This window comes from Carcharhinus amblyrhynchos, chromosome 13, assembly GCF_965287045.1.
Source record: "Carcharhinus amblyrhynchos chromosome 13, sCarAmb.v2.hapA, whole genome shotgun sequence".
NCBI classification, from domain to species: domain Eukaryota; kingdom Metazoa; phylum Chordata; class Chondrichthyes; order Carcharhiniformes; family Carcharhinidae; genus Carcharhinus; species Carcharhinus amblyrhynchos.
The window spans coordinates 57,170,576-57,194,028 of record NC_137336.1 but is presented as its reverse complement, the minus strand read 5'-3'; the positions used below and the strand labels follow the sequence as shown (position 1 = coordinate 57,194,028).

Below are 23,453 nucleotides of genomic sequence, written 5' to 3'. Positions count from 1 at the left end.
TGACCACTAAGATGCAAACCATCATCTCACGAGACAAAAGACTGCCATTGTGAAAGTTCAAGTTTGATTGTCTCACCTGTTTGGAAGATTGGTGATCTCTACATGAATAAGGTAAAACTGGAAAATTATGCCATGATGCAGTTTTGGATCAGATACTCGAGTGCACCTGACTTTCCTTATTCTAAACTTCTCAGTTTTACAGTTCGCTATTTGTAATAAGAAAATCACTTTAAGACCAGAATGGTGGGGATTGTAATTGGGTGTCAAAATTTGAGGAAATATGGAATATGGTGGTTCATTTGTGGGCCAATTCTGACATAATAGATAAATGAGTCACAGGCAAAATAACATGTGTGTGGGAATTAAAACTTGCAGAAACACTCTTGGAATATGAAAGATGAGGGCCACAGGAAGTTGTAAATGAGATGAAAAGGGAGAAGTAGGAACTGTGTTTTGGGGCAGACGAAAGAGTGTGGAAGCTGAAAGTGGCACTGGTAGCAGGAAGAAGCTAAGAGTGGTGACTGCAGAAAGAGGAAATCTTAAAACCAGACTAAGGAGAGGGTGATGAGAGTGCGATGAGAGTGTCAGAGTTAACTGGCTGATGGAAAGATGCCCTGACATTAATTTGATAGATGACAAAGGTGAGTTTTAATATCAATTTAAGGAAGAAAAAAGGGATTGTTGTAATTAGGGATGCGGAAAGAAAAGTAAGTGCAGTAGGAAGCGGGTAATGGAGGAAAGTCATCATTAGAATTGAGGTCAAGAGGAATGCCAATTTGAAGTGGGTTAGAAGCAGGAATGCTAGCTTGATTTGTAATAAGGGAGGAGACTGAGTTTTAACTGGGGTTCAGGGTAGAAATGTTAGCTTGAATCATGTTGGTGGAAGAATACCAGCTTGAAAGGGAGGAGTGATAACATGAAGGTTTTACTGGGATGAAAAGAAATGCAAAATAATATTCGAAGGATGATCCAAGACTAGAAACAAAAGCATAGCAGCAGCAAAACAAAATAGAAAACAGAAAATACAAAGTAGGAGAATATCATAGAAGAATTAAGGTTTGAGACTGAATAGTTTGGTGAGGAGGGTTCATGTGAGGGAAGTTAAAGAGAAAGGACAATGCAATAGTGCCAGGGAGCAAGCGATAAGGGGCACATCCACAAATGTGATCAAAATAGGGAAAACTGGCTTTAACTTTTTAAAAATTTATTCATGGGACATGGGCACCGCTGGCTGGTCAGCATTTATTGCCCATCCCTAGCTGTCCTTAGAGGGCAGTTGAGAGTCAACCACATTACTGTGGCTCTGGAGTCACATGTAGGGCAGGCCAGATAAGGACAGCAGATATCCTTCCCTAACAGACATTAGTGAATTAATTGGCTTTTTCCGACAATTACAATGGTTTCATGGTCATCAGTAGATTTTTTTTATTGAATTCAAATTCCACCATCTGCTGTGGTGAGATTTAAACCCGCGTCCACAGAAGATTAGCTGAATTTCTGGATTAGTAGTCTAGCAATAATACCACTAGGTCATCACCTCAAATCCTAACATAAAGGAGAAGGCTCAGGTGAAGGGAAATTTAGAAATCCAAATGTTAAGTTTGCGATAGCAGCAGAAATATATCAATGTGTGTAATGATAGGCTGAGTGGGACAGGAAGGAGAGAACATCATCAACATTGCTTCCAATTTCAATCCATTTTTTAGATTCACATGATCCATCTCAGACACTTCCCTTCCTTGATTGCTCATTTTCCATTTTTGGTGATATGCTATTAACTAATATTCATTATAAGGCCACTAACTCCTCCAGCTACCTTGACTAAATTTCTTGGCACCCTGTAAGGATTCCATTTCATTTTTCCAATTCCTACATCTCTGTTGCATCTCTTCTGATGATGCAAACTTCCACAATAGCGCTTGAGATGTCTTCCTTTTCTCTCAGCCATATATTTGCCTTCACCATGGTGACTATGTTTGCCACATTTCCCACGCTTCTGCTCTCACTCCTTCCCTCCTCCCAGAGCTACGATAGGGTTCCCTTGTCTTCACCAGCCACCCGACCTGGTGTTGTCTCATAAGAACATAAGAAATAGGAGCAGGAGTAGGCCATCTAGCCCTTCGAGCCTGCCCCGCCATTCAATAAGATCATGGCTGATCTGTCGCTGCTCAGTTCCACTTTCCCGCCCTCTCCCCATAACCCTTAATCCCCTCTCTTATCAAAAACCCATCAACCCGCGTCTTAAAAATATTTAGCGAGGCAGCCTCCACCACTTCAACGGGCAGAGAATTCCAGAGATTCACCACCTTTGAGTGAAGAAGTTCCTCCTCAACTCCGTTCTAAACCGCCCCCCTTTTATCTTGAGGCTGTGCCCCCTAGTCCTACTGTCTTTTTTGAGCGGGAAGAGTCTTTCCACCTCTATCCTATCCATCCCATTCATCATCTTATACGTCTCAATGAGATCTCCCCTCATTCTTCTAAACTCTAACGAGTACAAGCCCAGTTTATTCAGCCTCTCCTCACAGCTCAACCCCCTCAACTCCGGTATCAGCCTAGTAAACCTCCTCTGCACTCCCTCCAAGGCCAAATATTCAATAGATTATTTTCCACCACCTCCAGTGAAACACATCTTTCCCTCTGCTTCCCTTTCAGCGCATCAAAGGGACTGTTCCCTCCATGATATCCTGATCCACTCTCAGTCACCCCCGACACCCCACCTCCTTCCCATGGCATGCTTCCATGCAAATGCAGGAGATTTAACACCTGTCCTTTCACCTCTCCTCTCTTCACTATTCAAGACTCCAAGTATCCTTGCCAGGTGAAGCAGCAGTTTACATGTGCTTCTTTGAATCTAGTTTACTGTATTTGCTGCTCACAATGCAGTCTCTTCTACATGGTGGAGATCAAATACAGATTGGGTGACTGCTTTGCAGAACATTTCTGTTCAGTCAGTAGGCATAAGATTCTGATGGCTTGTTGTTTTAATTCTCCACCTTGCTCGCATGCTGACATTTCTGTTCTTACCCCCACTGCACTGTTCTAGTGAAGGTCAATGTAAGCTTGAGAAAATGGATCTCATCTTTCAATTAGGCAATTTACAGCCTTCAGGACCCAACAATAAGTTGAACAACTTCAGACCATAACCATGGTGCCCATTTTGTTTCCTTTTCTTTGCACGGTTTAGTTTTTCTTTTTATTTGTTGTATGCAGTCACCCGGTGGGCAGGTCATGTCATCCATATGCCAGACGAGTGCATACCCAAGCAGCTCCTTTTTGGGGAACTCTCTGCTGGAAGACGCTCGCATGGAGGGCAGAAGAAACATTACAAAGACACAGTCAAGGCCTCCCTGAAGTCGTTTGACATAGACACGGCCACCTGGGAAACGCTGGCACAAAACCGTCCTACCTGGCGCTGCCTCATCCACAAAGGCTGTCAAGCTCACGAAACAAGGTGTATTGCTGAAGCACAACTTAAGCGTGAGCTGTTTTGTTTAGTTACAGTTGTTGTTTGTCCATCAACAATGAGGACCTCAACACCATTAGTCATTTTGAGGCTGGATGCAATGTGCCCAAAGATGACTGATCAGGCCAATTTGGGCACGGAATGTCCTGGCACATATTGGACAGACTTGTGTAGGCCCTGTAGTTGTCGCACTGGTAGCTCTGGACTTGTGCAGCTCACGCTTAAGTTGTGCTTCAGCAATACGCCTTGTTTCGTGAGCTTGACAGCCTTTGTGGATGAGGCAGCGCCAAGTAGGACGGTTTTGTGCCAGCGTTTCCCAGGTGGCCGTGTCTATGTCAAACGACTTCAGGGAGGCCTTGACTGTGTCTTTGTAATGTTTCTTCTGCTCTCCATGCGAGCGTCTTCCAGCAGAGAGTTCCCCAAAAAGGAGCTGCTTGGGTATGCACTCGTCTGGCATACGGATGACATGACCTGCCCACCGGGTCTGTGCTCTCATCAGCAGTGTGTGGACTGATGGTAGACTTGCTGACTTGCTCTAGAGAGAATATCAGTGTCTGGTATTTTGTCTTGCTATCTGATGCATAATATTCTGCGAAGACAAGTCATGTGCAAATGATTGAGCTGTCTTGCATGCCTTCGATACACAGTCCATGCTTCACAGGCATACAGGAGGGTAGTGAGTACCGTGGTGCTGTAGACCTTCAGTTTTTTTGCTGGGCTGATTCCTCGACATTCCCATACAGTGGAACGCAGTCTACCGGAAGCAGAACTTGCCTTTGCTATTCTGCAGTTAACTTCTGTATCAATAGTCACTGCTCAGGAGAGGGTGCTGCCAAGATAAGTGAACTGTTCCACTGCTTGTAGTTTCTGCCCTTTGATTGTGATTATGGGTTCTGTGTACGGTGCATGAGGAGCAGGCTGGTGCATGACTTCGGTCCTTTTAATGTTGATGGTGAGTCCAAAGTTGTCACAAACCGTGGAAAATTTGTTCGTACTGACTTGCATCTCTGGCTCTGAGCCAGTACGCAGGGCGCAGTCATCGGCAAAGAGGAAGTCTCTCAAAACAGTCTCCTTCACTTTGGTAATAGCTTGAAGTCTCCTCAGGTTGAAGAGCTTCCCATCCACTCTGTACATGAGGCTGATTCCAGCAACACTGTCCTGGAAGGCAGTAAACATCATGATGAACAGTGTTAGTGTGAGCACACAGCCCTGTTTGATGTCATTGGTGACTGGGAATGCCTCAGAGGATTCTCCGCCATCCAGTACTCTAGCCATCATGCAATTATGGAACTGGCATACCATTTGAATGAATTTGGGGGGGAGCAGCCGAACTTTGACATGATCCTCCACAGGCCTTGTCGGCTTACAGTGTCAAAAGCTTTCGTGAGGTTAACAAAGGTTGTGTAGAGCTCGTGATTCTGCTCCTGACACTTCTCCTGAAGTTGGCGCGCGGCAAAAATCATGTCAGTAGTCCCATGACCTTTGTGGAAGCCACACTGTGAGTCTGGAAGCAGGCCCAGCTCCAGATGAGTGACCAGATGATTTAGCAGGACTCTTGCAAGAGCTTTTCCTGTGATGGAGAGAAGCAAGATTCTTCGGTGGTTGTCTCATACTTGCCGATTGCCCTTCTTCTTGTAGAGGTGTACAATGGAAGCATCTTAAAGTTCCTGAGGAATGGATCCTTGCGTCCAAAAGGACCTGAATAACTCAGTGAGCTTCTCGATAAGTACAGGACCAGCAGCTTTGTAGATCTCTGCAGGTATGGCATCTGCCCCTGGGGCTTTGCCACTGGATAGCTGGCTGACAGCTTTTGTGAATTCAGCTGCTACCGGTGGGTCATCCTTGGCGCTGTTGATATCAGCCTGGGGAATCCAGTCTATTGCCTCATTGTTAATAGATGACGGTCAGTTGAGGACGCCTTCAAAGTGTTCAGCCCATCCCTGCAGGATCTGAAGCCTCTCTGTAATGAGAGTTATACCACATGTACTCAAGAGGGGGGAACTCCCAAGAGATTGAGTTCCGTAGAGAGTGTTGAGGGTTTCATGGAACCATTTCAAGTCATTTCTGTCAGTGTATCCCTGTATTTTATCTGCCTTGGTGCTCAGCCAGGCATCCTGCATTTTACACAGTTTATTCTGGACTGTCCTGGGAGCACTAGTAAAACCATTTTTCTTGGCAGCTGATGATGGGTTGTTCTGACAGGCCAGATGAAGACGGTACTTTTCAACAAGCAGAGCTTGTATCTCCTCATCATTCTCATCGAACCATTCATGTTGCTTACGGGTAGAGGGCACTAACATCTTCAGTGCAAATGTATGGACAACATCCCTGAAGCATTCCCAGTCGTCCACAGCACTGCCTGCGAGGTGTAGGTCAGGAAGTTTGATTTCTCAGTCTTCAGCCAGTGCTAAAACTACACTGGGGTTCTTTAGCTTGGCTGCATTGATTCTTTTCATAACCTTGCTTCCTTGTGGTTGCCTCTTGGGTCTGATGCAGAGCCTCATTTTGGAGACAATGAGCCTGTGATCTGCCCAGCAGTCAGCACCACACATGGCCTTGGTCACTCTGACATCTTGTCTGTCTTTTCTCCTGACAATGACATAGTCGATAAGATGCTAATGCTTAGAATGGGGGTGCATCCAGGGGGTCTTGTTACGGGCAGGCAGATGGAAGGTTGTGTTGGTGATGAGGAGGTCATGTGCTGCACAGGTCTCCATTAAGAGTGGGCCGTTACTGTTACACTTGCCCACTCCATGCCTCCCAATGACTCCCTGCCAGATTACAGAGAGTCACACCCTGCTCTTGCATTGAAATCACCAAGCAAGATCAGCTTGTCAGTAGTATTGATAGTAGGGTGTCTAGTTCTTTGTAGAACATGTCTTTCATCTCGTCTGGGTTGTTCACTGTGGGGGCATAGGCGCTGATCAGGGTGGCTTGACTTCTGTTCTGTAGCAGAAGCTGTAATGTCATAAGCCGGTCGTTCACACTCTTGGGTAGACTAGCAAGTTTCCAAACAAGGTGACTCCTGATGGCGAATCCAACTCCAGCATCACGACGCTCATCGCTACCGCGACCGCTCCAAAAGAAGGTGTATCCACCTCCAGTTTCAGTCAACTGACATACGTTGGCAAGACGAGTTTCGCTCAGGGCTGCAATGTCAATGTTGTACCTTGCAACCTCACTGGCAACTAAGGCTGTCCTTCTCTCTGGTCTGTCTGCTGTAGGGTTTCCAAAATTGTGCGCACATTCCAAGTACCAATGGTGAGCGATGTCACCTTGTGTTTTATTTTGTTTGTTCGACTACAAAATGGGATCCCCACCAGCCGCAGTAAACTGGCCAGGGTGTAATGAAGCAGGCAATGTTTAGGGCGCCTCTTCTAGCCCCTTCCTCATTCTATGGAGGTGAGCAGTGCATTCCTGAAGAGGACTGCTCAGTCACCCAGGTAGATGCCAAGTTTCACTGCTGCTTTGGTCAGCGGAAAATGACCATTAGACCTGAGCTGCCTGTGTGCAGGTCCGTCACTACAGCTCCCAGTGTATCCACACCTGCTACTTCGTCACTCGCCCATCGCCACAGGACTTCAAAGGTTGAACAGGACGATGATGATGATGAAGATGGTGTCGAGACTAGCGCTTGATTTGGATTAAAGTGAGGGAGAGTTGCGCAGCGTCAGCCTCACTCTCTCTTCCCAATTCCCATCTAAATCCAGTGGCAAGACAAGAGTCAAGACGGCTGGAGGTGGGACTAGGCGCAGTGGATGACTGGGATATCTTCTGTATCTTGTCCTGCTCTTCACGTTCCACAATGCTTGCAGAGACAGCCTTCTTGCCTGTTGGACCTTCCATTGATCTTGTCTGCTCAATCCGCCAGAATCTGTCTTCACATGCTGGGATAGACATCTCCCTATCTCACCGAGGGTTGAGACCTGTCGGCTACCCTCACCTGGTTTAGCCGGTTTATCGCAGCCGTTGTCCAGGGTGTGGCCGCCGTTGCACGCAAACAGCTACGGGGAGACACAGGTGAGAGCTGAGTACCAGGTGGGGACAAAGGGTGGACAAACCAAACTGAAAAAGACATGACATGTTCACCCACCACAGGTACTACCCCTCCCTGACACCCCATACACCGTCTTAGTTACATTTACAGTCAGTGTGAACATATCTTTGGCAGGGCTCATAAAACGCGGTGCATTGTGGGCCCACCTCTTACCCACCCCCCACCCCCCCCCCCATTACTTATCGGTCTCTTATTTCACCAGGTGAGGTGGAGGGGTGGTATCAGGACGTCCCTCTGAGCAGCTGTGAATAACAAGGCCATGAAAAAACTGGCCCATTCACAAGAAAATGGTGAGGAGCTAGGAGATGCCTAGCCCTGCAATGGAGCTGACCAGGTCAGGAGTGCAGGGTGCAGGCTGACCACCTGCATTCGTGAAAATTATGGGTGCTGGGAATGGAGTTGGGTAGCCCAGAATTTTCTCCCGTTTACCATTCTTAAAGGTCCTTGGAGTCAGCCCATGCAATTTACTTGGCACCAATATTTAAATATTTCCCAAGCAGTTCAATTTTTGCCAGAAACCTAATTTTACATTGCAAAGGACAATGATTAACAATAATCAGATTTGTATAACATAGGGCGCGATCAATGGATTGAATTGACTTCCAGATGCAAAAAATATTTAAAAAAAACAAGTGGATGCTGTAACTGGGAACTTCCTTGTGAACTGGGAAGTGAGGATCGGGGTCATGCAGGAGGATTAAACAGTGTTCCTGAAAAACTTCCTGAGTAAACAGAGTATTTCCATAAATGAGGATAGGGCTTACGGGTGCAGAGGTGACAGTTAATGCAGCTTTTGGGCAAACCGGTTGGTCTGTTCAAAATCCAAATGTCCCTTCCATTCTCCTCCGTCTGGAAAAAATTATGGTGAAGAATGTGAAAATCTTAAAATTTCAGTAGAAAACCTTTTTTTTAGCAAAGATAAAATATTTCACAGGGCATGCTGCAGATTGACTAGAAATGCACCACCAGCTGGTGAGAGGGAGGGCAGCATTTGGTGGGACAAAGTGGAATTGTAAAGTTGCAGTTAAAACCCAGGCTGTGTTAGGCAGGATCCTACCTAATTATGCCCTCCAAAATTGTCCCGGCCAAGCCAAGCTCCCTGCATCTCCATCCAAACCCCAGCACTACCACGATTGGTCTCTAAGCCAACTATATGATAGCCTTATTTTGCGCAATAGCTTCCTCTTCAGTTTTCCAGGCTGTTTATGGCATGAGTCCTTTGTGTGGATCAGAAGCAGAAACTCCTAACTTGGGAGCCCTTGTTCTAAATCCTTATCTTGTCCCTGATTATTTTTTTCCCTGCAAACAACCCTTGTAAGTTAAATGCTAAGAACGCCTAAAAATGTTGGATGCCTAACAGAATCAGGATTCTGCTGTTTCAATGAGTCTCCTGTCCATGGTGGGGAATAGGGCTGCAGAACTCCTGCGGATTGGAAAATCCACTGGGGCCTGCATTAAATTCATTCCCACCTTGCTATGGGATGCAGCTGAAGGTCTGCCTATTCAATGTGGCACACAGGTAGGATGGCAGACTACATGTGATCAGGCCTGCCTGCCACAGAATATGGTTTCATAATTAATGAGGTTGGGGCTGGAAGATTTGGCATGTTTTCCCACCAATCTGTGCAGCACCCCACGCTCCTGATCCCTGCCACAAGACTATGTTCCAGGTGGGAGGATTCCATCCCATGTTTCTCATCAGTGAATGTTCGGAACCCTCAGTTTTGTAGCTGTGTATAAATGGCATATACTTGGTCAGCTTCACCTCTTCCACAATTTTGACGTTAGTAAGATGCTGATTTGACCTCCTTGGGGACCTCACAGATCGTCACTCACATCGAATGCCTGCAGTAGAAGCTGCACCAATACTGGATCCAGGAGGCAGGCTTAGCTGAGGGGCAATGGTGGGGAAGGAATGTCCGTGGAAAGAGCAGGAGGGAGAGAAGAGTCTAGGGGAGGGGTTAAGAGAGTGTCCAGGGAATGGGTTAAGAGAGCACTCAGGGAAGGAGCGGAAAAGTGCGGGGAGTGGGAGGGAGAAAGACTGCTTGATGAAGGTTGGGGGGGGGGGGCTCCGTATGTTCGAAGAAGGGGAGGGAAAACAGAATGTCCGGATGTCCGGGGAAGGGAATGGGGGAAATTTGTCTCAGAGGGTAGGGTCAGTAGTATCAGTGATGGGCTCCTGGGGATGGGGGGGGGTCCTCTAAGGGGCCAGTGTGTACTTTAGCTACTCTCTTCCTTTTTCTATTCCTGCAAAAGTTCATATAGTTTGTTTTAAAACATACATACATAGGAATTAGATGCAGGAGTAGGCTACTTCTTGCTAGTTTGCTCGCAATCTATTTCCATGTTCATTTTGTTTTACTTATCTGTTGCTGGTCTCTAAAAATTTCCAAACCTTCTGGCCTGCCTTTGCAACATGGACTGCCTTTTATCATGTGTTTTTTTTAATCCTCTACCTATATGTGAAGAAATGCTGGGTATATTATGGACTTATATCTCCTGATATACTGGACATAGTTTAATTGGAAAGTTGAAGCTTCTATATTAAGCCCGATTCTCAATTGTATTATCCACCTGATATCTGCCATATGCACCCTTTATCTGCTTCATCTTACTCACTATCTCTTCCATCATCCTGGGAACTATGGATTTATTTCCCCACCTGTCCTTTGTTTTAACTAAATAAGCAGGGAAGTACATGTTTGGTGTTCCTTTTCTTATTAAATGTTCAATTCTTTTTGCTTCTGCCACTATTGAAATTTTAATATAACCATTACGTTACTTACCGGGTTACAGCAGTGCATGTGTAACTAGTAACTAGAGGTCTGGACTAATCATCCATACAACGTGAGTTTGAGTATTTGAATTCAGCTCCAAATAAATCTGGGATAAGAAAGTGACCTTGAAGCTGTTGGATTATTGTTTAAACCTAATGGGTTCATTAAGATCATTTAGGAAGGAAAACTGCAGTTTTTATTGGGTCTGACCTATTTGTGACTCCAAGCCCACAGAAAAGTGGTTTTTCTTTAAACTATCTTTGAAAGTGGCTCAGCAAGCCACGCTAAGTATGAAACCACGACAAAAAATGAGTTGAAGAAGGTGGTTCACTGCCACCTTTCTTGGGCATCCAGGAATGGGCAATAAATCAGCACGACTAGAGCCCAAGAACATTTTTTTCAGAACTTGCCTCTCACTTTGAAGCCAGGTTTCCAAGACACAAATAAAAACATGTTTCATCTTCCCTTTCAATTGATCTCATAGACTCCATTGACTCACTTCAAATATCACAAAGGAGGTGACTGATGTCAGACTTAGTGCCTTGTGCAATGGTGAACCAGCAATCCGACACTGATGCAGGGCAGTCAGGACTGCTGATGGTGAAGTGATATGAGTCTTTCAGTCATTGGCATATTACATTAGAAAGAGGAGCAGAAATAGGCCTTTCGGTCCAATGGTCTTTGCAGTGTTTAATGCTCCACATCAGACTCCTCAACCCCAATTCCATTCAAACCTCCAAGCATATTGCAACATTTATTGGAAGAAATTTCTACTCCCCTAGCAGTGCAGATTACAACTGGATAAATATAAATGGAACCAGGTGTGGCCAGTTGGAATGCAGGGAAGAAGAGTTGGAAGATGATTGTGTGATCAAGTACGGCAAAGGTCAAATTTGTTTGTTGCCAGGGGTACACATTTTTCAGTTCTATGGGCGAGATTGTAATTATAAACCAACTTCAGACCCTTCTCCTTCAAATCTGCCCTCTTCAATTTAATCACCTCGACCAAAATTTCCATTAAACAACACAGCTTTGCAGCAATATGCCATGCAAGGAACAAGTAATGTTCCCTTTAAGATGTGGCATGTGTGGTCAGTCGTAAAGGGCCCACACAGTGCAACAAGCTAAGCTAGCTGTACACAGCAAACAGAAGTTGGAAAGAATTTTGTCCATGGCCCTAACATTCTTGCAAAACCGCCTTCTCCTGCTAAAATCATTGAACATGTCTCCCAAATCTGTGCCCATCATTCCCGCAATTCCAAGTTTAAATCCCTTGAATCAGGTCTCTACCTCTGCCACACCAATGAAAAAACCCTTATCAAAGCCATGACCATCAGCCATCTTTCTCAGAATGTCTGGAACCTTTGCCATCCTTGATCACACAATCATCTTCCAACTCCTCTTCCCTGTATTCCAACTGTCCACACCTGGTTCCATTTATATTTATCCAGTTGTAGTCTGCACTGCTAGGTGAGTAGAAATTTCCTCCAATAAATGTTGCAGAGATGAGCCATTGTCTTCAGTTCCCACCTCAAATTCCACTCCCTGGCCACTGACTCCATTCTTTTTCCTGGGTGCTGTTTGAGACTGAAGCAAGCTATTTGCAACCTTGATGCCTTATCTGAACCTGAGGTGAGCTCCTGATCCTCTATCTGCTTGATCGCTAAGGCTGTTTGTGATCCTGCTCTGCCCCTGCCTCAGCATGTCTAATTCTTGTCCATGCCTCTGTAACCTCTAAACTTGACTGGTCCTATAAGCTCTTGGCCAGCCTCTCATCTTCCAATCTCCATAAACTTGAGCTCTCTCAAAGCTTTATAAACTGACTCTAGGGACAGATGGATTCAGCAAAGTAGCTTCAATGAAAAAGTAGGTTATGCACCATAGCGGGGCAACAGTTACTTGCCATCTACATAACCGGTGTACATATACATGCAGCCTATACACTCTATACAGACGCCCAAACCATGATCTCTGAAGAAGGCAAAGCATAAATGGGAGGATATCAAGGGCATGGTCGAAGGGAACTGCAATTATCACAGGAGATTTTAATCTGCATAATGATTGGACAAACCAGAGCAGCATAAAAGAAAAATTTGGAATGCATCGAGGGTTGTTTTTTAGAGAAGTACATTGTGGAATCTACCCAGGATTGGGCTACTTTAGATTTGGTTTTGTGTAATGAGGAAGGATTAATAAGGGAATTTGCGGTTAAGGATACAGTAGGGGGTAGTGACAACAATACAATAGAATTCAAGAGACAGTTTGAGGGTGAATGTCAAAGGTCCATAACCAGTGTCTTCAATTTAAATAAGAGCAATTATACTGGTATGAAGGAGGGGTTATCTAAAGTGAACTGGTTAAACAAGGTAAAGTACAGGTCAGTAGTTGAGCAGTGACAGGTATTCAAGCAGTTGGTCCAAAATCGTCAGCAGGAGCTGAGGGATTCCACAAGAAAGAGGCAAAATCCATGGTTAACAAAGGAGGTCAAGAATAATGTTAAATTGAAAAGTAGGGTATACAAAGTGGAAAAGGTTAGTGGTAGACCAGAGGATTGGGAATTTTTAGGATCCAGCAGCAAAAAGCTATAAAGCTCATAAGAAGGGAGAGAATTAATTCTGAGAGAAAACCTGCATGCAGCATTAAAACAAACAGTAAGAGTTTCTATGGGTATATAAATAGGAAGCAGGTGGCTAAGGTAAATGTAGGACCTCTACTGAACAAGGCGGGCAAATTGATAACAGCAAACAAAGAAATGGCAGAAATGCTAAATAATTTTGTTGTATCAGTCTTCACTGAAAGACATTGCAAATATCCCTAAATTATCAGATGGGCTAATCTTCAATAACATGGTAGAATTCAAAATAATCCCAATCACAAGGAATAGAGTGTTAGAGATACTCAAGGGGCTAAAGGCAGACAAGTCGCCAAGACCCAATGAACTGCGCACTAGGGTTTTAATGGAAGTGACTGCAGAAATAGTGGAACCAGTGGTTGAAATTTTTTTAACTCACTGAATTCTGGAAGGGTACCAGAGGTTTGGAAAACAGCCAATGTGACAATCTTGTTCAAAAAGGGAGAAAGGCAGAAAGCAGCGAACTGTATAGTTTAACATCTATTAGTGGGAAGATGCTGGAGTCAATAATCAAAGAGGAAATAGCTAATTATTTAGGAAAGCTCTATATAATGAAATCTAGTCAACATGGTTTTATGAAAGATAAATCATATTTGACACATTTGCTCGAATTCTTTGAGGATGTAACAGAGAGAACAGATAGAGGGGAACCTGTAGATGTCATATATTTAGATTTCCAAATAGCATTTGACAAGGTGTCACATAAGAAGCTGGTGCATGAAGTAAAAGTAAAAGCCCATGGAACTGGGGAAGTGTGTTAGCTTGGATTGAAAACTGGTTGCCAAATAGAAAACAGAGAGTTGGAATAAATGAGTCCTTTTCAGAATGGAAAGATGTAATTATTGGAGTACCACAGGAATCAGTTTTTGACCTACATTTGTTCACTATTTACATTAATGACCTGGAGGAAAGAACAGAACATAAGGTTTCCAAATTTGCCCATGATACTAAGATAGGTGGAAGTGCAGGCTGTGATGAGGATATTGTGATTCTACAATGGGATATAGATAGATATAGACTGGGCAAAAACCCGGCAAACGGAGTTTAATGTGAGGAAGTGTGAGATCATGCAATTTGGTCAGAAGAACCAGAAGGTAGATTATTATCTAAATAGAGAGAGACTGCAGGTGAGTGAAGTGCAGAGGGATCTATGCGTTCTCATGCCTGAATCACAAAAAATTGGCAAGCAACTTCAACTACAATTAAGTAGTTAAGAAGGCAAATGGCATTTTGGTCTTTACTGCAAAGGGGTTGGAGTTTAAAAATAGGGAGGTTTTGTTGCAATTGTATAAGATGTTGGTGAGACCTCATCTGGAATAATGCTTAGTTTGGTCCCCTTAACTTAGAAAGGATAATGTAAATTTGGAGGTAGTAAAAAGAGGTTCACCAGGTTAATTCCTGGGGGGAGAGGATTCTCCAATCAACAAAGACTAAATTGTCTGGGTCTGTAAAGTTTAGCAGAGTTAGGAGTGACCTTATTCAAACATGTAAGATCTTGAGGGGACTTGCCAGCATAGATGATGAGATGTTTTCACTTGTGAGAGAGTCATGAACAGAGGGACATAGCTACAAGATAAAGGGCCGGTCACTTAAAACTGAGCTGCATAGAAATTTCTTCTCGTCGAGGGTGGTGAATCCCTGGAATTCTCTGCCCCAAAGGGTAGTGAAGGTTGGATCATTAGAAGTATTTAAAGTGGCGGTGGATAAATATTTGATAGATCTGTGGTAAGTAGATAGAGGGCTATGGAGAAATGGCACAGAAAAAGACCAGGGCCAACTAGGTTCTCAGTCATGAATGTATTGAATGGTGAGGCAGGCTTGAAGGGCTTGGTGGCCTACTCCTGCTTCTATTTCTTGAACTCTTGTGTACAAAAGCAAAACAAATGTACTCATAATTACTGTGAATACTGTCACACTATTAAAGAATATTCAGACATTGTTTCTAAATAACACAATTGCACTTACAAATGTGACAATTTTTGTACCTACTGTCTACGTGACCAGCCTATGTTGAATCAGCTTTCAGAAAAGGATTAGTAACAGAACTTGAGCGTGCATGTTCTGTAGGAACAGCTCAATGTTTAAAGTTTATTTGTCAGTGTCAGAAGTAGGCTTACATTAACACTGCAGTGAAGTTACTGTGAAAATCCCCTAGTCGCCATGTACCAGCACCTGTTTGGGTACACTGAAGGAGAATTTAGCATGCCCAATGCACCTAACCAGCATGTCTTTCGGACTGTGGGAGCACCCACAGGAAACACATGCAAACATGGGGAGAACATGAAAACTTCACATAGACAGTGACCCAAGCTGGGAATCAAACCCAGGTCCCTGTCACTGTGAGACAGCAATGTTAATTACTGTGCCACCTTTGTGTCCTACCTTCACTTGAAATGTAAAATATTGACTGGCGCATTAAACAAAACACAGTTGTTTTCATTCTAGTTTGTTGTAAATTTGGAATATACTTATGTAGCTGTTGGTTAAAGCAGGAATTATATTTCTTGACAACACCATTTTCAGTTTACACCAGATCTTGAATCTTGCTTGTATTCTACATCATACAATATTCAGTCAGTCTCATTGCTCTGGCAACTAAAGCAGTTGATGGATTGACTGATTATTATTGTCACATGTATCAGCATACAGTGAAAAGTATTGTTCCCTGCGCGCTATACATACAAAACATATCGTTCATAGCGAAGGAAACGAGAGCACAGAATGTAGAAAGTAGTTCTGTACCATCTCGGCTATAGTGGACAGGGTAATAATGATAATAGAAGTATTCTGGATTTTTCTCTCTGACAGACATTATTATTCTTGAATCATTTTATGAAATGCATTTAAACTGTCTTGAATTACATACACTATTGCTGTACCACATTTTTGCATTAGACATATTCCAACAGGAGCAACTAAAGTTTACTAAACTAGAATGAGTTTCATGAGCCAGTGACATTGCTTATCTAGGGATATAGTTCCTCATCTGAAGTCCGTTGGTAGAAACTGGGATGCATTGTTACCCTAAACTCACACCATGCTGTGTCCACTTACTATCCCTGAGCTTGCTCATCCACACTAGCACCTCGACTGGCTCGGCAACACCTCAATTTTAAAATTCTAGTCTTCAAAATTCCTGTAAGGCCTTACATCACCAAAACCTCCCCCTCCGAGATCTCTGTGATCTTCGAATTCTTGCCCCTTACACATCCATGACTCCCTTCACTCTGCTACTGGCTAAATCTGAAGCTCTGAAATGTCCTCCCAAAACCTCTCTTCTCTCCTTTAACTTACCTCATTTATCAGCCTTTTGGTCACCTGTTGTAAATGTAGCATAAAGATAGAAAATGCTGGAGTTTTTCAGAAGGTCAGGAAGCACCTGTGGAGAGATAAACAGAGTTGACATTTCAGTCAGACTGTCTTTGTGGAGTTTGCACATTCTCCTTGTGTATGCATGGGTTTCCTTCAGGTGCTCCAGTTTCCTCCCACACTCCAAAGATGTGCAGGTTAGGTTGGTTGGCTATGCTAAATTGTCACTTAGTGTCAGGAGGATTAGCAGGGTAAATACGGGGATAGGGCCTGGGTGGGTTTGTTGTCAGTACAGATATGATGGGCCAAATGCCCTCCTTCTGCACTGTAGGGATTCTAGGGTTACGCGCAGATTCGACCAAAGAACACACCCATCAACTCAACACTCTGATCAAGACCTTTGATCTGGGCTTTCAGAGCACTCTCCATGCTCTCATCCCACGTACTCCCCGCGTTGGAGATTCTACAGCCTCCCAAAGATACACAAGGCAAATACACCTGGCCAACCCATCGTATGGGGTAATGGGACCCTGTGCGAGAACCTCCCCGGCTATGTTGAGGGAATCCTGAAACCCACTGTACAAAGAACCACCAGCTTTTGTTGCGACACTTCGGGCTTCCTACAGAAACTCAGCACACACGGAGCAGTTGAACCAGGAGCACGTCTCGTCACAATGGATGTCTTGGCACTCTACACCAGCATCCCCCATAGCGATGGCATTGCTGCAATTGCCTCAGTACTCAATGCCGACAACTGCCAGTTTCCAGATGCAATTTTACAACTCATCCGCTTCATCCTGGACCACCATGTCTTCACCTTCAACAACCAGTTCTTCATCCAGACATGTGGAACAGCCATGGGGACCAAATTCGCACCTCAATATGCCAACATCTTCATGCACAGGCTCGAACAAGACTTCTTCACTGCACAGGACCTTCAACCGATGCTATACACTAGAGTCATCGATGAATTTTCTTCCTTTGGACTCATGGTGAACAATCACTGAAACAGCTATATGATGACAGCAACAAGTTCCATCCCACCATCAGACTCACCATGGACTACTCTCTGGAATCAGCTGTATTCTTGGACATACGCATCTCCATTAAGGATGGTCACCTCAGCACCTCACTGTACCACAAGCCCACAGATAACCTCACAATGCTCCACTTGTCCAGCTTCCACCCTAAACACGTTAAAGAATTCATCCCCTACAGACAAGCCTCCGTATACACAGGGTCTGCTCAGATAAGGAGAATTGCAACAGACACCTCCAGTTGCTGAAAGATGCCTTCACAAGGACAGGATATGGTGCTCGACTCATCGATTGACAGTTCTGACATGCCACAGCGAAAAACCGCACCGAGCTCCACAGAAGACAAACACAGGACATGGTGGGCAGAGTATCCTTCGTCGTCCAGTACTTTCCCGGAGCGGAGAAGCTACAATATCTTTTCTGGAGTTTTCAACATGTCATTGATGAAGATGAACATCTCGCCAAGGCCATCTCCACACCCCCACTTCTTCCCTTCAAACAACCGCATAACCTCAAACAGACCATTGTCCGCAGCAAACTACCTAGCCTTCAGGAGAACAGTGACCACGACACCACACAACCCTGCTGCAGCAACCTCTGCAAGACATGCTGGATCATCGACACAGATACCATCATCTCATGTGAGAACACCATCCACCTGGCACACAGTACATGCTCTTGCAACTTGGCCAACGTTGTCTGCCTGATACGCTGCAAGGAAGGATGTCCTGAGGCATGGTACATTGGGGAGACCATGCAGACTCTACGACAACAGATGAATGAACACCGCTCGACAATCACCAGACAAGACTGTTCTCTTCCTGTTGGCGAACACTTCGGCGGTCACTGGCATTTGGCCTCTGATCTTCGGGTAAGCGTTCTCCAAGGCGGTCTTCATGACATACAACAGCATGGAGTCGCTGAGCAGAGACTGATAGCTAAGTTCCACACACAAGAGTGATCTTAACCAGGATCTTGGGCTCATGTCACACTATCTGTAACCCCCATGGCTTGCCTGGCCTAGCAACATCTCACATTGTCCTGTCTGGAGACAATACACATCTCTTTAATCTATACTTAATGCTATCTCCACTCACATTGTCTGTACCTTTAAGACTTGATTAGCTGTAAAGACTCACATTCTAATCAGTATTTTGTAAACTGTGTGTGCCTTTATATGCACTATTTGTGGTCAGAACTCCCACTCACCTGACGAAGGGCAGAGCCCCGAAAGCGAGTGGTGTTTGCTACCAAATAAACCTGTTGGACTTTAACCTGGTGTTGTGAGACTTCGTCCTGTGTTTACCCCCAGTCCAACGCCGGCATCTCCACATCGCGATTCTATGACTCAGTTCTGTAATATTTCCTCAGTCCTTCTATGTGAGAATTCCAACATTCGGTTTTTAGCTATGTGTCAAATTGTATTTTGCTAACGCACCTCGGGACATTTTAAGACATTAAAAGCGCTATACAAATGCAAGCTGTTGATGTACTACACATAGCTGGGTGGACGTGTAGTTGCCGCGCTGCCCCAGCCTGATGGTGCTGTTGCTGCAGGCTGGGGTCGAATTCTGGCCCTCCGGTACTGCAGATGGCGCTGTCGCCACCTATGGCCCTCCGGTGCGCCAGGAGGCGCTGTCGACTTCTCCTGCGCTGGTCCTCCGGCCAGCTGGCGGCGCTACCCCGGTAGTTTTGGTGGGGTTCGGCTGCAGTGGCGGTGCAGAAAGTGTAATGGCGGAATCGTTGTGATTCCGTCTCGGAGATCGACCGTTGCCTGTGAGAAAAAGAACAAACTTCCCTTCGGATTTCCTTCCTCCTCTGCCCCCCCCCCTCCCAACACACCCTCCCTTCCACCCTCCTTCCCACTCCATGGCGGCGTCGGGAACCGAGCTGATCGGAAAACGGTTGCTCTGCCTCTTCGGGGACGCCGCTTGTGGGGCCGCTCGGCCTGGCCAGCAGCCGTCCGTCTCTCTCCGGGAGCGGGACTGGCACGCTGGCCTGATCCGGGCCGTCATCCTGGCACCCTCACTAACGGTGAGTACTGGGCTGGACGAGGGGGGGGGGGAGGGAATTGCGGCCGAGATGGCGGGGAAGCGGATTCCAGGCCTTGAGGGGAGGCAAGGGGGAGGGGGGGGGCAGCTTCAATTGAGGTAAAAGGGAAGAGTTCAAGGGGGTGAAGTAAAACGGCGAGGCCGCCGCCATTCACATTTGGATAGGAAGAAACACATTGTCCCCTCCTGTCTTCATTGTTGAAGATAATCCGGGCAATGGGTCTCTTGCACTTAGTGCACACTCTAAGCAAACATGTTTCAGCACCCTGCAGTGACCGCCTCCTCTCCTAAACAGCCCTCCCTCCTGCTCGACTTTGAGGTAGTCTATTTTTTTTTGGGGGGGGGAAGTTTGGTGGGGAGAGACAAGAGGACACATTGCACACTGGCGTTGCGCCCCCTCCCCCCTTGCGTGTGTTTAACTCACACTCGCTTTAAAACAAACAACAAAGAAGCTGCCGCTGCAAATGTGTCCACAGCCGTCAAGGCTAAGGCACATCGCTTATCTGCAGAGTGCTTTTATTTTTGTTTGTGTCTTGTTTGATTTTAGGAGGTTGCACCACCTGAAGGATCTGTTTTCAAATTAAGACAGTAATTCAGGAGAATGTACTCATCCGGGTGGAGATAAATACTAGATTAGGAAGTGTCTGGTTACAGTGGCTGGTTGAAGGGCCAGAGAGTTTTTTTTTGGTCTCCTGTGGTGAGCTCAGATCTTTCTCTTTGCCATGACCTGAAGTGTGGAACAACACATCAAAACGCAGGAATTCCATTGAGTAGTTTTGACGGAAATACTTGCAGTTATGTAGTTGGAATGGTTCGATTTCAATACTTATGCAGTCATTCAGGCTTGTGTTCAGAAGAGCTTATGGGCAAATCAAAACTTGTCCTGTTTAAAATTTTTGCTGTGAGCAGTTGTAACATTGGGTATGAGTGAGGCGTCTGTATGTATGGAGATACTTTCAAAAGATTCATTGCTGCCAGCACGTGTCTTGTTTTAGGAACCAGTGATCATTGCATTATCAACATACCTGTCTAGTCATGCTTATTTCAGAATGAAGCTCATTTGGTTTAAAATGTTGATGTGCAGGCATTTCATTTTGAAAAGTACACTAACAGAAGGCCATCCAGGTCCTTGAGTCTGTTGAATATGAAGTCATATCTAATCTGTACCTTAACTGAGTCCACTCATCATCACAATTTTGAAGAGCTTAATGCTGCTCAAGATTTGAAACTGAAATGGGGAATGCTGAAAATACATGATGTTGATCAGAATCTGATTGAACCGAGCGTATAATCTAAATATTGTTGGACAGTTTTTATCTTCAGGCTGTCGGTGTATTCCTAATAACTTGTTTTTGGTGGAAGGGTGAACGATCTAGATCAGTCACCCTTCATGGACAAGCCTGGGTGGAACAGGTGCTTACCACAGAATAGGCATAGGTAGAATTCTCACAGTGATCCACATGTTGGGACTTCATGTCAAAACTGACTGTTCACCCCTAGACATATAAATATACGATCAGCTTTTGTCAGTATAGGTGAAACAACTCTCATCATTTATCTAAAAGGTTATTTCAGAGAAAGGACTTTCTCAGTGATACATAAAAAGTGAGCTGAAGAATGCAATGTTGTCGCAAGGTTTTCAATAATATATAACAGTCATGTGGTTTCCTTGTGCTTGTTTAAGAATGGAACAGAAATGTTAAGAAGTAGAATTGATTATCTCTTTGACTTCCTTTGATTTATTGTAATGGTATCATTAGTGAGACTAGTAAAACTGGAACATCTACAAATAAGTGCTGCCTGTTGAAATTTGCGAAGGGTTGAATATTGCTTAATTTTAGAATTGAAAAGGTGTGCTGTTGAGGATATTTGTCAATTAAAAACCATAGATAAACACCTAGCAGAAGAGATTTGAAGCTTGTATTAGACTCGATAGTTGTTCTGGCTGTTTGACAATATGAATTGTGCTTGTTAAATTCACCAAGTCAGTTTCAGTTTTAGGTACTTGTTATGACATCAATTTTATTCATTCATTTATGTTGGAATTAACCATGGCAAACCTGAGCCCCACTTAACTAACCATTAGCATCCACTTCACCAATACACTCAACTGACTTTAGCGTAAACATTACAATATTTCAAATCCATCTGTCTGAAAACTACAGTGACTGAAAACAGGACTTTTGTTTTGAAAAGCGTGCCATGCAAGAATTTTAAGTCCTCTTAAATGTATATTCCATTTCCTGGGTGTATATGGCATAAGTCATTGAAGGGAATGGGACAGTTTGAGAGCGTGGTTAATTAAAATGTGCAGTATTCTACACTTTAATGGCGGTATAAAGGATAAAAACAAGAAGATTACATTGAACTTGTAAAAGACACTGGTTTGGCCTCAGCTTGAGTATTGTGTTCAGTTTTTGGTGTCACACTTCAGGAAAATGCGATGACATATACAGAATGTAGAAAAGAATTATAAAAATGATTCCAGAGATGAGGAACTTCAATAATGAAGGTATATGGGAGAAATTGGGACTGTTTCCCTTGGAGGAGAGAAGGCAAAGAGAAGATTTGACGGAGGGGTTCAAGGTCATGAAGAGTCTGGACAGAACATATAAGGAGAAACTTTTCCCACTTGTGAAAAGATCAAGAATGAGAGAGCACAGGTTTTAAGTAATTGACATAAGAAGCAAAAGTGACATGAGGAAAGGCTTTTAATGCAGTAAGTGATTGAGAACTAGAGTGCCTTTCCTGAGGGTAATCTGGAGGCAGGTTCACTAGAGGCATTCAGAAGTGAATTAGACAGTTATCAAAAAAGAATGTGCAGGGTTATGGGGAGAAGGCCAGGGAAAGGCCTAGGTATGTTGCCCGTTTGGAGTAGACATGATGGGATGCATCCTGTGCTGCAACAATTTTGTGATTTTACTGATTGAAAAAACTTTATGGCTTGTTCAGGTAATCACTGCTATGGAGTGCTGAATACCAACTGCTTCGCACATCTAACATTTCCTGTGTTCTGTGTGACAGCTTCACGAGCACTTCTGTTCTTTAAATCCAGCACAGCCTGTGAGGTGGCCTTACTTATCTTACTAGTGAAGATGGCTGAACTTTTCTCAGATGTTCGAGCCAGTTAATGAAAATGATTTGGGATTGAATGAAATCAGTGCAGATATGGCAGAGACAGTTGAACTCCCCCCAGAAAGAACAAAAGACACTTGAAGAACCCAATGAAGTAGAATATTTAGCTATGCATTCTACTTGGGAGCATTATTTTTAGTAAAGAGAATGGCATTGAGGAAAAAAAACTACAAAAGCTAACCATGCAGAAGAGTCATCAGGCTGCAAGTAAGAAAAACCTACCTGAAGATAAAACCAATTTATCAGACCCAGCTTTGTTAGCATCAGTAAAGATGGGAGATGTTCCAGAAAGGCTAGAAACTCAGATAGATAGAAAACACTTTAATATGTATCATGAGGGAACTTATTCCTTTGATTTCGTGTGTCTCCTAATCTTTGAATTAAGGTCAGTTTTTTTTCCCCGGAATATCAGCAAGATCTTAAATCTGGCAAAGACTTCATTTCAGGGTTGCCAGTTTTGCAACTTTCTATCGGTATTTTCTAAATGCAGAAAAAAACACATTAGCCGAGATTCACCACAGAATGCCAACATTTCCAGAAAAGGAGAGAAGGTGCAGTTCTAAAGTGTGTACAGAAGGAGGAGGACCTGGGGGGTATGTGTACACAAATTGTTGAAGGTGGCAAAATGGGTGGGGGGAGTGATTTTTAAAAAAACACATGGAGTCCTAGCTTTATAAAAAGAGCCAAAGGTACAAGGAATTTATGATAAAATTTCATAAAATTCCGGATTGACCTCTGCTGGAGTATTATTTCCAATTCTGGGCACCACACTTCAATGAGAATAAAAAGACTTTGGAAAGGGTGTAGAAAAGATCGACCAGAACATTCCATTGAAAAAGGACTTCAATTTTGTGGATATATTGGAGAAGCTGGGGCTGTTCTCCTTAGAGAAAGGAGTTGAGGGGAGGTTTGATAGAGCTGTTCAAAATCATGGGGTCCAGATAGACTGGATAAGGAGAACAAAAGGACACTCATTCAAGACATGACAAAAT

At 44.2% G+C, this 23,453-nt stretch overlaps 2 protein-coding genes across 2 annotated transcripts in view; one reads left to right on the top strand and one right to left on the bottom strand.

Moving 5' to 3' along the window:
- The window catches only part of LOC145351931 (receptor expression-enhancing protein 2-like), a 176,644-nt gene extending 160,403 nt beyond the window's left edge, over positions 1 to 16,241 (bottom strand). The window contains exon 1 of the mRNA XM_080201726.1: positions 16,224 to 16,241. Coding sequence (XP_080057852.1) covers positions 16,224 to 16,228 — 5 coding nt within the window. The 5' untranslated portion in view covers positions 16,229 to 16,241. The remainder of the gene's footprint in view (positions 1 to 16,223) is intronic.
- A 2,752-nt stretch (positions 16,242 to 18,993) lies between these two features.
- The window catches only part of LOC145351930 (lysine-specific demethylase 3B-like), a 119,427-nt gene continuing 114,967 nt past the window's right edge, over positions 18,994 to 23,453 (top strand). Inside the window, exon 1 of the mRNA XM_080201723.1 lies at positions 18,994 to 19,309. Within this exon, the coding sequence (XP_080057849.1) occupies positions 19,145 to 19,309 (165 nt within the window). The 5' untranslated portion in view covers positions 18,994 to 19,144. The remainder of the gene's footprint in view (positions 19,310 to 23,453) is intronic.